Genomic DNA, 15,083 nt, shown 5'->3' on the forward strand with positions numbered 1-15,083 from the left:
TTCGCAGCTGGAAGGTGGCGAGATAACTTCTGGTCGTGGGTATCTAAGAGTGTCCTTGCTAGAGGAATGACCTATGATACTGGAAGGGATTTAGAGATCAGTGGCTCTCAACAAATTGGGGTATGAATTTATTTCCTCATCACTCTCAACTGCGATTATTTTTCCCTTTCGTCTCGACATAGTGGAGTTTAAAGAGAAAAGTACAATAAATCCAAGCACCAGAGCACGAAAGAACAGTATAAAACCCATGCAACAACAACCAAAGAAGAGGTTAAGGGCGATACCTGGGATAAATCAGCGTTGGTGGTGTCGCTGTGACAGTAAGAGGGCCAAGCAAAAGGAAATCTCTGGCGTAGGAAATGCGTTTGAGTTTAGAAAAAGAGTTAGTTCACGATAGAATGACGGAAAGTTGAACGCAGTAAAATCGTCGAATTAGGGATTTAACGCAGGAGAGAGTAAATAAGCGTTTAAGTTACGCAGGTGTCAGTTCAATCGCCGCATATCGAGGGCATATAAACCGCCATTTCAAATTTCAAAAGCAGAGTGTAGAAAGTGCCATGTCATCGACATTTAAGGCGACTGATAAGAAGCCAGGCCGGGCGTCTATGTGGAGATACTAACGTATATCTAAGCCCTGACTAGAAATCGTCTAAATGGGGTGTGTCATCTCAACTCCGTCGTAACAAAGCCATACCTGGGTAGTTGAACCCAAATGCGGCCAGATTCGAATTCTAATTTCCAGTCTTAACTCGTTTCACTCGCACTACTAGAAACCGAGGGACTGGTGTTTGGGTAGTAAAAAGGCACGTGTTTGGGTATTAAAAAGGCACCAGTTGGACATGTCCCTATTCCTAGTCGGGGACGAATCTCCTTGGTTAGATGATGTGAGCAGATTCATGGTGGTGTATTCTCCATGGGGCACGTGACGACCGACCAGAAACTTGTCATTCAAAGAGAGGGCACGATCTTACGACAGCGTGACAGTTTCGCCACGCCCTAAACCGCTGGGGAGAACACGACGCCTCACATTTGCCAACGTTGATTGTTGAGACCCATGATGACCCTTGATCGCCTGAGTATTACGGGGCGTAAGAAATGTTATAGGGACACGAAGTGATCGCCTATAAAATCTGGGAAAATCGATTGAGAATAGGAGACATACAAAAAAAAAATAAGAGGGGGGGAAATTCTGCCAAATTGGCATCAGCATTTAACTTCATAAAAACCTCTAAGGCACCTTTCTTTGATTAAATTGTTGTTAGTTTGCACAACCCTAAATTATACAATTTTTCCGAAAACCCTGCATTTTGACTTAAGCATCAGAGGGTTTTCGCCGAAAAAATCATCGGCGCCTCTTATTTATTTCTGTGAGCACAGGTCAGGAAGGAGGAAGAAGGGTGATTTGAGTTTCAGGAGTTTGTGTAATTGCAGAAGCTGGTGGAGTGCAGTGTTTTCATTATAATCAGCACAATCGTTGGTGAGCCAATCTGGTCGAGCAAAGGTTGACCAGATTTCAGCATCAACAGTATGTTTTACTGACACTAAATTTTAGTGTCAAGAACCTGGGGGCCAATAACGAATTGTCACTAAATTTTTGGAGTCAATAATTCCATGTTACTATAGTATCAAATGATTGTTGATACAAAAAAAAAATCCAAACAATGATCCTAGCTATAGTATCAAACAAATGTTAATACAAAGGCATCATAAAAATAACTATACTATGGTATCACCATTTATTTGAGAAAAATTTTTAAAAAAATTGAAAATTTGCAATCGCGTTTGAGTTGAAATCTCCATTGAATAATATGAAAAGTTATTACATTATTTAGAACTACACTAACATTGAAGCATAAAGCCGAGACATTAATGTATCAAACTCAAAAAAAAGAGGCGAAAATCTACCACATGAAAACTAGTAAACTGCCCATATCAATCATCAAAATTAGAAGTCTTTATTTCTATAATCTTGCTTAATCTTGAAAACCTATTCAAAAAAAAGTCATTTCCTTGGTACATTATAGCCTCCAATAAAAAGAAGCTCCTAAAACAAAGTAGAGCACCAAAGGTATGAAAGTATGAATTAACAATAAGAAAGCATGCATCATGGATAAGTTTACGAGCATATTAGGACACCCATTTTGCATGAACAGCATCAGTGAGTTTGCCCTGCAAAATATGAAATCAATATTAATATTCAAGTAAAACTGATAAAAATGGATGATTGCAAAAATTCAACTAGCAATATAGGCTTAAGGTCTCTAGTTGTTGCAAGCATTATATTGCTTATGATGCTGACAATTAGAAAGGTGTTGATCGATTTCGTTTGGTGCAAAGGTATTATTATTTGTTACATTTATCATAATTTGTAAATCTAATTAGTGTGACGCATCATGTTATATGTCTGATACGTTATGTTATCATAATTAAGTTTTGGGTTATTGCAGGTAACAAAGCAAGACTTAGAAGATATGTATCAGCCACCATTTAAGAGCTGTGTAAAGGAGGCACATGTCAGTAGTGTGATATGCTCGTACAACAGAGTAATTGGAATTCCAACATGTGCTGATCCAGATCTGCTCAAAGGAGTTATCAAAAGCCAATGGGGTCTTGATTGGTATATACTTAACATATGATCCAAATTCAAGCTCATATGCATACCACTTGTGCCTAATTGTGCTTTTATTGTTTGCATTTGGCAGATACATAATGTCAGATTGCGACTCTATTCATGTCTATTACAATGCCATATATTATTGCATCCAAATAAATGCTAACATTGAGTTTAATTTATAGTCATGATTTCATTTATACATAATATCTTCATATGATTTTGTCACACAGGTTTAAACATGAATTGTGAGGATTTTTTGGGAAAGTATACAGAGAATACAGTTTAATTGAGCAAGGTTGAAGAATATGAGGTTAGGCTTCTTTGACGGGGATCCCAAATCACAGCCATTGGGGAATTTAGGACCGTCCGATGTACATACAGATGATCATAAGTCCTTGGCTCTTGATGCAGCGAAGCAAGGAATAGATTCGCTAGATAACAAGGGAGCTCTTCCTTTATCTTCAAATAACACTAAGAACTTAGCTGTTATAGGATCGAATGCTAATGCCACGAATGTGATGATAAGCAACTATGCCAGCAAAACTTGTGGCTATACTAATCCCTTACAGGGCCTACAAAAGTATGTGCCTGCACTGACATATGAACCAGGTCGTAGCAACGTGAAATGCAGAGACGACTTCTTATAGAACAGGCAGCTAAGGCTGCAGGCACGGCTGATGTTGTTGTCATGGTTGTGGGCCTTGATCAGTCTATAGAAGCAGAAGGGCTTGATAAAGAGAACTTGACTTTACATGGATATCAAGAAAAGCTGGTGATGGAAGTAGCTAATGCTACAAAAGGAACAATGATTCTTGTTGTTATGGCTGCTGGCAATGTTGATGTCTCCTTTTGCAAAGACCAATAGCAAAATTGAAGGGATATTGTGGGTAGGATATCCAGGACAAGCTGGTGGAGATGCTATAGCTCAAATCATCTTTGGAGACTATAATCCAGGTAATTTTTTAACCTATGATCAGCTTAAGCTTTTGTACAAGAAGTTGAGGTTAATTGCTTAAATAACATTTAACTGTCAATTGGAAGGTTTCCATTTACATGATATCCGCAACAATATGTAGAGCAATTGCCAACGACAGAGATGAACATGAGAGCCAATGCCACAGCTGATCTCCCTGGAAGAACCTACAGGTTTTACTCGGGCAAAATCATCTAACCATTTTGCCCACGGACTCAAGTACTCATCGTTTTCCAAGATCATTATCTCGGCTCCTTCCACAGTACTCATCAAACCAAATGCAAACAACATTTACTCTTCTAATGATCAAGCAATTGATGTCACCATAGTAAAATGCAAAGATTTGCAATTTGATGTTGTCATTAGTGTCAAGAACAGCAGGCCAAGGGGCCGTTCTCATGTTGTGCTAATGTTTTCGAAGCCACCAAGTGCATCAGTAGCCGGTGCCCCAAATGTGCAGCTAGTTGGGTTCGAAAGAGTGGATGTGAAGAGGGGCAAAATCAAGAATGTGACAGTAAGGTTTGATGTGTGCAAAGGGCTTATATCTTTATGGATACTGATGGAAAAGGAAGCCGGTCATAGGGCAGCATATTCTTATTGTTGTATCTCCTAATAAGCGCCAAGTGAGGCACCGTCTCACTGTTAGGCTGCTAAAGGTACAAGTGAAAGAGAGTTAGCATTCGTGTAGTTTCAGCTCCACCATTACAAACAATACTAATATTAGCCACCCATATATTTGAGGCGTAGTATTATGTAATAGAAGTTACAGTTTCATATTTTCTTAATTTTTTAGGAAATAGAAAATATCCATTCTAAACTAGAGACCTGTTTAATAAAAGTAAAAACTTATATTTTTATACAATAAACATTTTAGAAATAATTATGGAACGAGACAAAAGTACCTCAATTTTCAACAATAGGTCGATTCATGCATCACCACCATCAATTCAACAGACAACACCATAGGATCTGTAGTAACGGTTTTCAACTGCCTATTTGATGTCCAGCATCGCAGTTTTCGTGAAGCTTATTGGTTTCTTGTAATTGATATTGCTGTAATTCAAGAGAACAAACCGGAGATGATCAAGAATCAAGAACCACGTATCCTTACGAAAAAAAAAATTGTTGTGCGAACAATTCTAACTGTAATTAATTCATAGCCCATAAACAACCCATTTTCCTTTCTGCAAAAACTATTTCTTGCGCTTTCTTGATCTGAAACACTCAATTCTCCTTGTTTTTTTTTTTACTATTAAACAAGAAAATGATGGGCTAAGTTTCTTTTCTTTTTAAAGAGTATGGGAGAATTGAGTTTTGGTGTTCTCTTGAAGCTTCTTAAAGAAATGGAAGGCAAGGAAAATGAATCTGATGATTGTAGAAAGCCTGTTTTATTACAAGTTAGAAGCATAATTCCTGTTTTGGTAGAGGGTGATAACCTTTGGCCTAATCAAGGATTTTTCTTGAAAGTTTCTGATTCTTCACGTGCGGCATATGTGTCATTGCCTGAAGAACAAGGCGACATGGTTTTATGCAACAGATTACAGCTAGGACAATTCATTTATGTTGAGAAATTAGAGGCGGCATATCCCGTTCCAATGCTTAAAGGCATGAAGCCTGTTCCTGGAAGGCACCCTTGTACAGGGGACCCTAAGGATCTTTTTTCCATAGAGAATTTGGAAAGATTTTGTGGGGTTTCTGAATTGAAGATGATCCTAGAAGAGTGTGATGATGATAAGAAGAAGCATACGGTAGGCTTCCGCACTTCAAATGTTTCAAAAGCTCGCATGGAAGAGCACGTAGGGATGGCAAGGAAGGCCTTGAGTTGCACCAGAAAAGTTGATCCTGAGAGGAAGACTTCTCGGAGAAATGGAATGTGTGATGTTGATCAAGATTGGATTATCGATTCTGAAACTAACTTGTCATCGGGATCTGCAACTAGGAGAAGAAGCTGGAATGGTCCAAGAATTGCAGAAGTTTCAGACTCAGTTATTATAAAGCATGAGATCAAACCCATTAGCCGTAGTGTTAGTACCAGTGTTTGTGTAAGTGCTTCAATCTTTGCATTATTATTCAATTATGAATTCAAATTAGCACCAAGATTTGAAGCGATGGCATAAGATTGTTGACCTTCTATGCAGTGAATAGTAATCAAGCATCTGACAGGAACTTTTAATTCACAAGTAGAATTTAAATGGAATTGTTATTATTTTATAGCTTAAGAATTTACTGTAATTACAGGTGGCCCCAGTGTGTCCCCCTAGATATGATAGCTCTGATGAGCACTCCAGCTCTAAACAAAGAAGAAAAGACATTGGCATTCCCAGAAAATCAGTAAAGGGTCCCAACCAGAGGGCCTCAGTATGGAAGAAGAGTGATGTAGAGTCCACTGACAAAAGATGGGCAGAAGCTGACATATCCTGGGACTCCCTCCCCTCAAACTTAGTGAAGCTTGGCCGGGTATTACTAGAATACGTTGCTTCATTAATTCTTTTTTTAATATTTGCATAAACACGTATCAAATGCTTGGCAGGAAGTGTTGAGGCAGAGAGATGTGGCTGTTCTTGCTGCTATTGACTGTTTACAGGAGGCTTCAGCCACTGAGAGGTTGCTCAAGTGCCTAAGGTATGCATGTTGTAGGCTTCTGCGCTGGTTGATTTGATCAATCAATTTAAGATTTATGCATAGTTTCACCAACCTGACCAACACATTTTTTTTGCATTTTCAGCATATACTCGGACCTTCATAAGCACCAATCAGTCGGTAAATTTTTCAATCTTCAAAAGGATTTGGCACAGACAAAACTAATTCTTCATTCATTAACAAAAATGAGTTCACTAAGATCGAATGATACTCAGTCAAATGACATTAGTTCCCTCAAAGAATTGCTTAAACTCGGATTGGATAGAAAAAAGAATGCTACTTCTTGGATCAAAGCAGCTCTAGCATCCGATCTCACCCCACCTTCCCCCGAGAACAATACCAAGAGATCTTCTTTAGACGCAACAAGTGCCAGCAAAAAATCAAGTAGAGCAAGTTATAGCAGTAGCAGTAGAACAAAGGGTACATACATTATTAGAATGCAGAGTAGCAATGTTGGATTCCAGGTAGGATTGGCAGGTGAAAATGAAAATCAGGCTGATGGTTGGGTGAAGGGAACCGCTTTGTACACAGCTTCGGAACTGGCTAACTCCTTGAATGATGAATGTAGAGCATTTTTTTTAGCTTATGTTGAGAGTTACTTAGATGAGTTTGATTGTGAATTAATTTTCAAGCAGTCTGATAGCCACGTAGCTGAAAAGATGAGCCAGATTAAGAAAGTGAGTGACTTGTTAGGTGTGATTGTCAGTAGGGAAGGTGACAAAGACAGTTTTGTATTGAAAGATTCAGAATTGGAAGCTTATTGGAGAGTGAAGAACAAGATATATGGTATCTTGATAAAGCACGTTGAGAGAACTGCCATGGCTTTTTAGCATATGGGTGCAGTTGCTCTAGTTTGAAGATCAATAGAAATGTTGGTACGTAGGTAAAGAGACACCTGTAGCAGAGATATAAAAGTTTTCCATTTTTAAATTATATCAAAATAGAATCACAGTCATATTGTTTAAGTTGGATTCTCAACCTAATTACCTAACCAGGAGAAATGTGGCAATGAAGACGTTGAAATAGACCAGTAGTTTGGTAGATATTTTCCAGAAAGTGTACATTTCTACAATTCTACGTTCTACTACCTACGTTGCCACTGTGCCCAACTGTCCTCACCATAATATTTATTATTATTTAATGCATTCAAAAAGCAAAAAGGGAAATATACAAAAACTTGTAATATTTAATGGATAATTTTGGCACTCCAACAATATTTTACTCTTCCAAGATTTATTTAAGGGTTAATATCATGGAGATCCATAATATTTTACATTTTGTTCTAAAAACGTAGGTTACCCCCATATATATTATCATATAGGTCCTTCACTAATAACTATCAACTACCACAACCGCTAAAGTATTTTAGTGTTGACTTAGATACTAAAAAATTGTACGGGCCAGCATTTGTAGCATTATTAAGTTTGAATTGAAATAAGATTATAATAGAGTTATCCGATTTGTATTACTTGTTTATTAATCGTATCAAGTTGAGATTGAAGATTTCAATACACTTATCAATTTATGAACATTGATTTGTTATATTAAATCATTCATGTTAGCTTGTTTGTTACCCAATATTACAGTGCTATATTTAATATAATTCAAAAGTATTTAATTATATTTTTTATCTCAATTAATTACAATTGAGTAGTATAGTATTATAAATATTTTAGAAAATTTATTAAAAGTACATCAGAACCTCTTAAAATTAATACTCGATAAATTGGTAATCTCGATTAAATAATAGTTTTTGTCGGTCACGACTTAGGGCTAATGTGGTAAATTAATAATTCAGTTAATTTATTAGATAATAAGTTCTTTAAAAAAATATTGTCATTCTATATGACCTAGTCAATATATAAATTGATAATTGACTAATTTAAAATTAAATACATATGATATGTCTATAATTTTCTTTGTTGTACTGCGTAATACCTTACATATTTCATCGATAATTATTACTTTCCTTACACCTTTCAAATGAGAGCCAATGTTGTATTTTATGTGTTATGTTAAGAGAAATAAGAGTGATATCGACTTAATATATTATCTCTAAAAGTCTTTTTTAACGCGTTACTATGTAATCATGATCTACCTATACAATCCAACCAAAAGATTATCAAATAACTAAGACGCTCAATCAATATCAAATTCAAATCATACCATATAGCTTTATGAAATCGCTACATTATCTAATTATACCACCTCTATACTTTATAAAAATTTGTATTATGTACGTGATATTATCTTTATAAATTAATAATCAATGAACTTATCGATAAAATAATAATGATTAATTTATCAATGTACTAATATTCATTAAATTAATATATTTTATATGATCATAAAACTATTAGTTTATTGAGAATTTACTATATGTTAAATAGGTGACATGATTACGATACAATTAGCAATTGTGTTGAATTAATTTTTTGATATTAATAAATCATAGTATGACATGAAATGTCTAGCCGCATTGTCGCCTTTACAAGATTGTTGATTAAAATCAAGTGGAGTCGGGGAAATTTGGTCATGTCATTTCATAAGATCCTTATGCGAGAAAACATACAAATGTAGGGACCAAGATGTTAAAACTCTAAATCATTTAATAACACATGAATTAACAATTCAGTAATAAATGCTGTAATAAAATATCATACAGTGACGGATTGACCATTAGATTAAGTTATCTCACTGCTGACAGGGGATTATGGACGTTGATTCTTCTCACGCCACGCACGTTTCACGCCCCTTGATCGTTAATATTAACTGAGAAAATTAGAAAAGCAAACAGCTTCATCGGACTTTTTATTTTGTTCTAACAAAAACCCCACTTGATTAGATTTAGGTTCTACTTCCCTCATTTTCCCCAACTGAAGCTGAAACTGAAACTTACCCACTTACATGTTCTAATCATTTGATCCAAAAATCCCAAATCCCCACCAAATCTTTGTCATTGTTTTTTTGACAAAAATGGAGTCACACGGCTCAATAACTTTGAAGCTCTTTCTGGGGTTTCTGATTTTGTCCTTAAATGTTCATACTTCGGTGTCGAGATTTGTCGTCGAGAAAAACAGCTTGATGGTGACGTCACCGGAGAAGATTAAAGGGTCTCACGACAGTGCGATTGGCAACTTTGGGATTCCGCAATATGGGGGAAGCATGGCGGGAGCTGTGACGTATCCTAAGGAGAATCGAAAGGGCTGCAGAGAATTTGGTGACTTCGGGATTTCGTTTAAGGCCAAGCCTGGAGCTTTGCCCAATTTCGTTTTGGTCGATCGTGGAGGTGCGACCCACTTGAATTTTTTTTTTTTTGTTTAATTTGATTGTTAGTTTGATTTGAGAGGCATCCTTTTCATCATTTGGATTAAACTGATTGTTTAGCTTGCTTTTTGGTTGATTGAGAAGATACCCTTTGGATATTTTAGTGTAGTTTGATGATTTTTTGGTGTCGGTTGTTCTGGGAGGTACTTTGTTGATTATTTGGATTAAATTGATTTGTTTTATCTTGATTTTGGTACTTTTCTTAGGTTTGAGAAGGTACTTTCATTAATCATAGGTCAGTTTGGTTGCTTTTTGCTGGTTTAGGCATTTGGTGAGGTATTCGTATAATTAATTTTGGTTATTTGGGAGATTCAAGGTTTACTTTGGTGATAGCATTGTTATTGTTCAAGTAATATTTGACACATTTGATTGTTGTGTGAGGTTTGAGGTTTAGTTGGTTTGTTTTTGGTATATTGATTTAGATCTTAAAGGGGAAAGTACCACGGTGGTACTATTTTATTACATATCTTGTGATGCTTTGAGGTCAAATTGGTTATTTTTGGTATTAATTTGAACCCAACTGCTTGTTTGTCTTGTTAGTCTCGAAACTGTCTGTTCAATACTGCGAAATTAGCTGCTTGTTTGTCTTGTAATCAATTTTCATTTATGGTTTGCAATTAAAAGACAAAAAAAGGGAAATGAAGGATTGCTTGCATTAAAACTGACTTGTGGTATTAAGTTTTTCTATTATCTTGGGACATAGTTCCTTTACTAGATCACTATTTTATGTGTTGCTTTCCAGATTGCTTCTTTGCCTTGAAGGTCTGGAATGCCCAAAAGGCTGGTGCTTCTGCAGTGCTTGTTGCAGATGACATTGAGGAAGCATTAATAACAATGGACACACCTGAAGAGGATATTTCGTCAGCAAAATACATTGAAAATATAACTATACCATCTGCACTTATTGATAAAAGTTTTGGTGAAACATTAAAGAAAGCACTCAGTGGTGGGGAAATGGTCAATGTGAATCTTGATTGGAGAGAAGCTGTTCCACACCCTGATGATCGCGTGGAGTATGAGTTATGGACCAACAGCAATGACGAATGTGGGGTTAAATGTGACATGTTGATGGCATTTGTGAAGGAATTTAGGGGTCCAGCACAGATACTTGAGAAAGGTGGCTACACTCAGTTCACCCCCCATTATATAACTTGGTACTGTCCTATGACGTTCACCTTAAGCAGGCAGTGCAAGTCTCAGTGCATCAACCATGGAAGATACTGCGCTCCTGATCCGGAGCAAGACTTTAGCTCAGGCTATGAAGGAAAAGATGTTGTACTCGAAAACTTAAGGCAGCTGTGTGTGTTTAAAGTTGCAAAGGAATCCAAAAAGCCTTGGGTTTGGTGGGACTATGTAACAGATTTTCAGATCAGATGTCCCATGAAAGATAAAAAATACAACAAGGAATGTGCTGCTGCTGTCATCAAATCGCTTGGTAAATAAGTTTCCATTTTGTCTTATGATTCTTAGTTCAGCGGCCATTGAGAGGATGCTTTTCATTTATGATGAATGATCATTAGATGTTCATATGATGTCTGTACAGGGCTTGATGCTAAAAAGATTGAGAAGTGCATGGGAGACCCCGATGCGGATGCTGACAATCCTGTTCTCAAAGAAGAGCAAGATGCCCAAGTAATTGTCTCTCGTGGTGCACTTAAGTTTAATAAATTTTATCACATTTTGATAGTTTATGACATACTTTCATTTGACACTTTTCATAGGTTGGGAAAGGATCAAGGGGAGATGTTACTATATTGCCAACCCTTGTTGTCAACAATCATCAATATCGAGGTCTGTAAGTGATTTTATGTTTCTTAGATAAAGATTTGGATGTCTTTTCCTTCCTAAAATACGTGCTTGCAGGAAAGTTGGAGAAAGGTGCTGTCTTGAAGGCCATATGTTCTGGTTTTGAGGAAACAACTGAGCCTGCTGTTTGTTTGAGTGGTGGTAAGTTTTTCCTTTTAGTTTGGTACTATTTAACAGAAATATTAACTAGTTGGGTTGAGGAGAGGTGTTTGGTAAACCAGTAGAAGTATAAAAAGCTGCTAAACTCAGGTATGATATCTTGAATCTTAGAATGAAAAGGTTAGATCATGTTGAGGACTCTCTTTGGTGGGAGTTGGAACTTCTTTGGGTAGGGTTTGACTCTTGGAAACATATTTATTTCAATGAGTTCTTCAATGGGTATCTCTTGTGTGGCAGATGTAGAGACAAATGAGTGCTTGGATAATAACGGGGGTTGCTGGCAAGATAAAACAGCCAACGTCACAGCCTGCAAGGTATGAACTAAAATATATTGGTTTATGAGGTTCTAGTAATGTTTCATTCTACTTAGATTTATTCTTTCCATTTGGCTGGGGGCTCAAGTTGTTTATGTTCTTTACAGGATACATTCCGTGGGAGGGTATGTGAATGCCCCCTAGTTGATGGCGTGCAGTTCAAAGGAGATGGCTATAGCCATTGTGAAGGTGAGATTTATTGAGTTGCAGCTACATTCGTACATAATCTATTGACAAGATAGATGTTAATCAGATGGTGTTTAGCCTGAGAATGATTCTTTTACTTACATTTTCTGAAATTATGATTTTTGGCTTAGTAAATTTAGGGAATTGGTGTTAAATGACATATGCCCGTTATGTAATTTTTTCTGTTTATTTACATTTTGCCATGTTTAGAATTTTAGTTGATAGCTATTACGAAATAAATAAATGAATCTTAGAAAGAAAACTTATTTTGTCATCCCTATTGAAAATGGACTTGGGAAGATGTTCATTCCTTGTTCGGGAGAGAGAGAGAAAAGGAGGAGGGGGGGGGGGGGAAGGGGTTTAAACTCCATGAATTGTTCCACAATCATTTACTGTGGATAATCATTTAGGACAAGTACTGGAGCCATAAGGGGATTCTCTTGGGCAGTGTGTGATAGGGACAGGGCTGGAACTTGTTGAATCTAATCCTGATCCCTGACATTGATCAGGACAGGGCTAGGATGAAGCAAGGGTTTTTTCAGTTAAAATAATGAAAATCCTGAAGCAAATAGGTTATCTTGCATAACAGTAAGAATGATAAGTTTTAGCATTTAAGTTGCTTTATTCTGGCCGGTGGTTGTGAACCATTGGCATGTATGTAGCGTTTAGCTATTTTTCTTGAGAATTAATGCCTATGGTCATTTGTATTTGCACACCGAAAAGCAGCTCTGGTGCATTATCTTCAATTGAGTTTCTGGAATTGTAATTTTGGACACTTTATGGTTGTGTATTATGCTTAAAAATTTCCCTTTTTCTTTCAGTGAGTGGACCTGGGAAATGCAAGATCAATAATGGAGGTTGTTGGCATGAATCCAAGGATGGGCACACCTACTCTGCCTGTTTGGTTAGTGACCTCTCTTACAAATTATTTTGTTCTCCTAAACCTCCCATGCACATATGCACACTCTCCACAAGAAGTTGGGTTAATCCTCTGTGTGCTTTGAACAGGATTCTGAGAATGGAAAATGCCAATGCCCTCCAGGGTTTAAAGGCGATGGTGTCAAAAGCTGTGTAGGTGAGAAATACTCACATTATTATCATATTTTATGACAACTTTGACAATATACAGACAATGGAACTTCAGTGTCCCTTTACAATTTATTTGATTAAGTAGCAACATGAAGGTCTGCCATGAAAGATTCTTAGGTCTAGCTATTTGCATGCGAGTCGGAGGGGGTGATTCTCTGTCATTATGACATTGAAACTAACATGTAGTCCCGAAATGTTAGGAGCCTTAACATTTGGAAATTCTGGGCCATATTTTCAAAATGACTATGTACAAGCCTACATAGTCAACTTTGAGGCAAAACAGAAATTTCTGCTTTTAGGATCTTAGATTTATCATCATCTTGAAATATTTATTGGGAATTGATTTAATGTGAATAGTTTTTCATATCAGTTAGGCGTGTTGAAAAAATAACTACTGCTGAATTGATATTTAAACTCATTCGTTCACGCACGCGTGTGTGTGTGAATACAGATATTGATGAATGCAAAGAGAGGAAAGCCTGTCAATGCTCTGAGTGTAGCTGCAAAAACACCTGGGGAAGCTATGAATGCACTTGTAGTGGAGATCTTTTGTATATCAGGGACCATGATACCTGCATAAGTGAGTTCAGAAACCCGTGCTCTGTTGTCATTCAAATTATGTATGCTTTTGAAAATGCCTTCTCTGGTTCTTGTGTTGAGCTCAGCCACTTGTTAAATGGCAGGTAAGACTGCTACAGAAGTTAGATCTGCATGGGCTGCTGTTTGGGTCATCTTGATCGGCTTGGCCATGGCTGGTGGCGGTGCATATCTTGTTTATAAATATAGATTAAGGGTAAGAATCACTACTTGCTTGTTTTTCTTTTCCCTAGAGCAACATTTTTCTATTTTGCCCACCTCGGTTTTCAAAGCCATCGAAATCTTGGCTCTGCTGTTATATTTTATCCCTATCTTGGACTTGGGGACGTATGTGTTTTGGTTTTAAGCTGTGGTTAAGAATACCCAACTGCCCAAAATCGGAAGCCAACTATGTTGTATATCATGTGGTTCCTCTAATGAAAATTATATCAGCTATGTTGATTATCATAAGAAAATTATGATGTCTACTTCATTACTCTAATCAGGTTGCTGATTTTCCTTTCTTCTGCTGTGTCGCTTTTGCAGTCTTACATGGATTCTGAGATCAGAGCCATTATGGCACAATATATGCCTCTGGACAGTCAATCTGAAGTTCCAAATCACGTCAACGATGAACGTGCATGATCAAGGAAAATCATCAATCTTTGTAACGATTTCGATTGATACAGACTGGAGCCCTTCTTTTTTCCAGTCTAAGATTTCAAGCATGGATCTTACGTCCCTGTAATATATACGTTGGACAATAAAAGCTTTGATTAGAAATTGTCCTGTTGTTTATTAGGATTGTAACATGCTGAAGAGTTGAAATAGGAATTATTGCATTTGGGGCAAGCAATGAGAGGGATTAGGCTGTAACGTTATAAGAGTTTTTCGTTCCCATCCCTTCTCATATCACCCGTAATTTTTATAACCTATATATTCATTTATTCCTGTTTGGACCGGCTGAACATTTTGTCTCGACTGTACTTAGTTTTTAAGTTGAAGATATTTCACATTTTTATCCCAGAGTTATTTGAGCTGGAATGTTATAATTAGCTAATTAATTATTATTGATATTTTTTCATGGATTTTAAGGGTATGTTAATGACCATTCAATCTGCTATCTATGTGTTATTATTAGTATTATTTCAGGGAAAAAAAATGCTGTATTCCCTATTTCAGTTGTATTGGATTTCATATGAATAGCGTTTATTCGAAATTGAAGCTTGCGGGTACAAACACAGCTGCCAAACAACAGAAACTTCCAAGTAATTGCTGAGACTGGGTAGCTATTGTGCTGACAGTTAAACGCACAGAAGTTCCGACTTCCTGGTGCTCGCTTGATAGATGTTCACTTCTAGTTAAAAGGTTCTTATTTATTACTCATCAAATGAGAATC

The 15,083-nt window shown here is 36.8% G+C and overlaps 4 protein-coding genes across 4 annotated transcripts; all 4 read left to right on the forward strand.

Annotated features, from left to right (window-relative positions):
• Nucleotides 1-66: 66 nt before the first annotated feature.
• Nucleotides 67-4,274, forward strand: LOC102626049 (probable beta-D-xylosidase 5). The gene is given in 10 exon segments (XM_052432077.1): nucleotides 67-120; nucleotides 2,243-2,329; nucleotides 2,448-2,617; nucleotides 2,703-2,761; nucleotides 2,839-2,917; nucleotides 2,919-3,241; nucleotides 3,244-3,461; nucleotides 3,463-3,569; nucleotides 3,650-3,782; nucleotides 3,784-4,274. Coding segments are annotated over 10 exon segments (1,647 nt in total). The 3' UTR covers nucleotides 4,201-4,274.
• Nucleotides 4,275-4,885: 611 nt separating this feature from the next.
• Nucleotides 4,886-6,246, forward strand: LOC112499257 (uncharacterized). Its single transcript, XM_025102025.2, has 3 exons — nucleotides 4,886-5,629; nucleotides 5,826-6,044; nucleotides 6,118-6,246. Exons 1-3 carry the CDS (start codon nucleotides 4,886-4,888, stop codon nucleotides 6,244-6,246), a joined length of 1,092 nt encoding a protein of 363 aa, XP_024957793.2.
• On the forward strand, nucleotides 5,836-7,222 carry LOC127899430 (uncharacterized). Its single transcript, XM_052432885.1, has 2 exons — nucleotides 5,836-6,209; nucleotides 6,313-7,222. Exon 2 carries the CDS (start codon nucleotides 6,413-6,415, stop codon nucleotides 7,055-7,057), a length of 645 nt encoding a protein of 214 aa, XP_052288845.1. The 5' UTR covers nucleotides 5,836-6,209; nucleotides 6,313-6,412; the 3' UTR covers nucleotides 7,058-7,222.
• Nucleotides 7,223-8,988: 1,766 nt separating this feature from the next.
• LOC102607976 (vacuolar-sorting receptor 3) lies at nucleotides 8,989-14,710 on the forward strand. Its single transcript, XM_006486858.4, has 12 exons — nucleotides 8,989-9,516; nucleotides 10,297-10,989; nucleotides 11,098-11,186; nucleotides 11,276-11,345; nucleotides 11,418-11,501; nucleotides 11,757-11,833; nucleotides 11,941-12,022; nucleotides 12,841-12,923; nucleotides 13,028-13,094; nucleotides 13,560-13,688; nucleotides 13,792-13,901; nucleotides 14,231-14,710. The coding sequence occupies exons 1-12, from the start codon at nucleotides 9,204-9,206 to the stop codon at nucleotides 14,327-14,329; spliced, it is 1,896 nt and encodes a 631-aa protein (XP_006486921.2). The 5' UTR covers nucleotides 8,989-9,203; the 3' UTR covers nucleotides 14,330-14,710.
• The last annotated feature ends 373 nt before the right edge of the window (nucleotides 14,711-15,083 follow it).

Source organism: Citrus sinensis, chromosome 8 (assembly GCF_022201045.2).
Source record: "Citrus sinensis cultivar Valencia sweet orange chromosome 8, DVS_A1.0, whole genome shotgun sequence".
NCBI classification, from domain to species: Eukaryota; Viridiplantae; Streptophyta; class Magnoliopsida; order Sapindales; family Rutaceae; genus Citrus; species Citrus sinensis.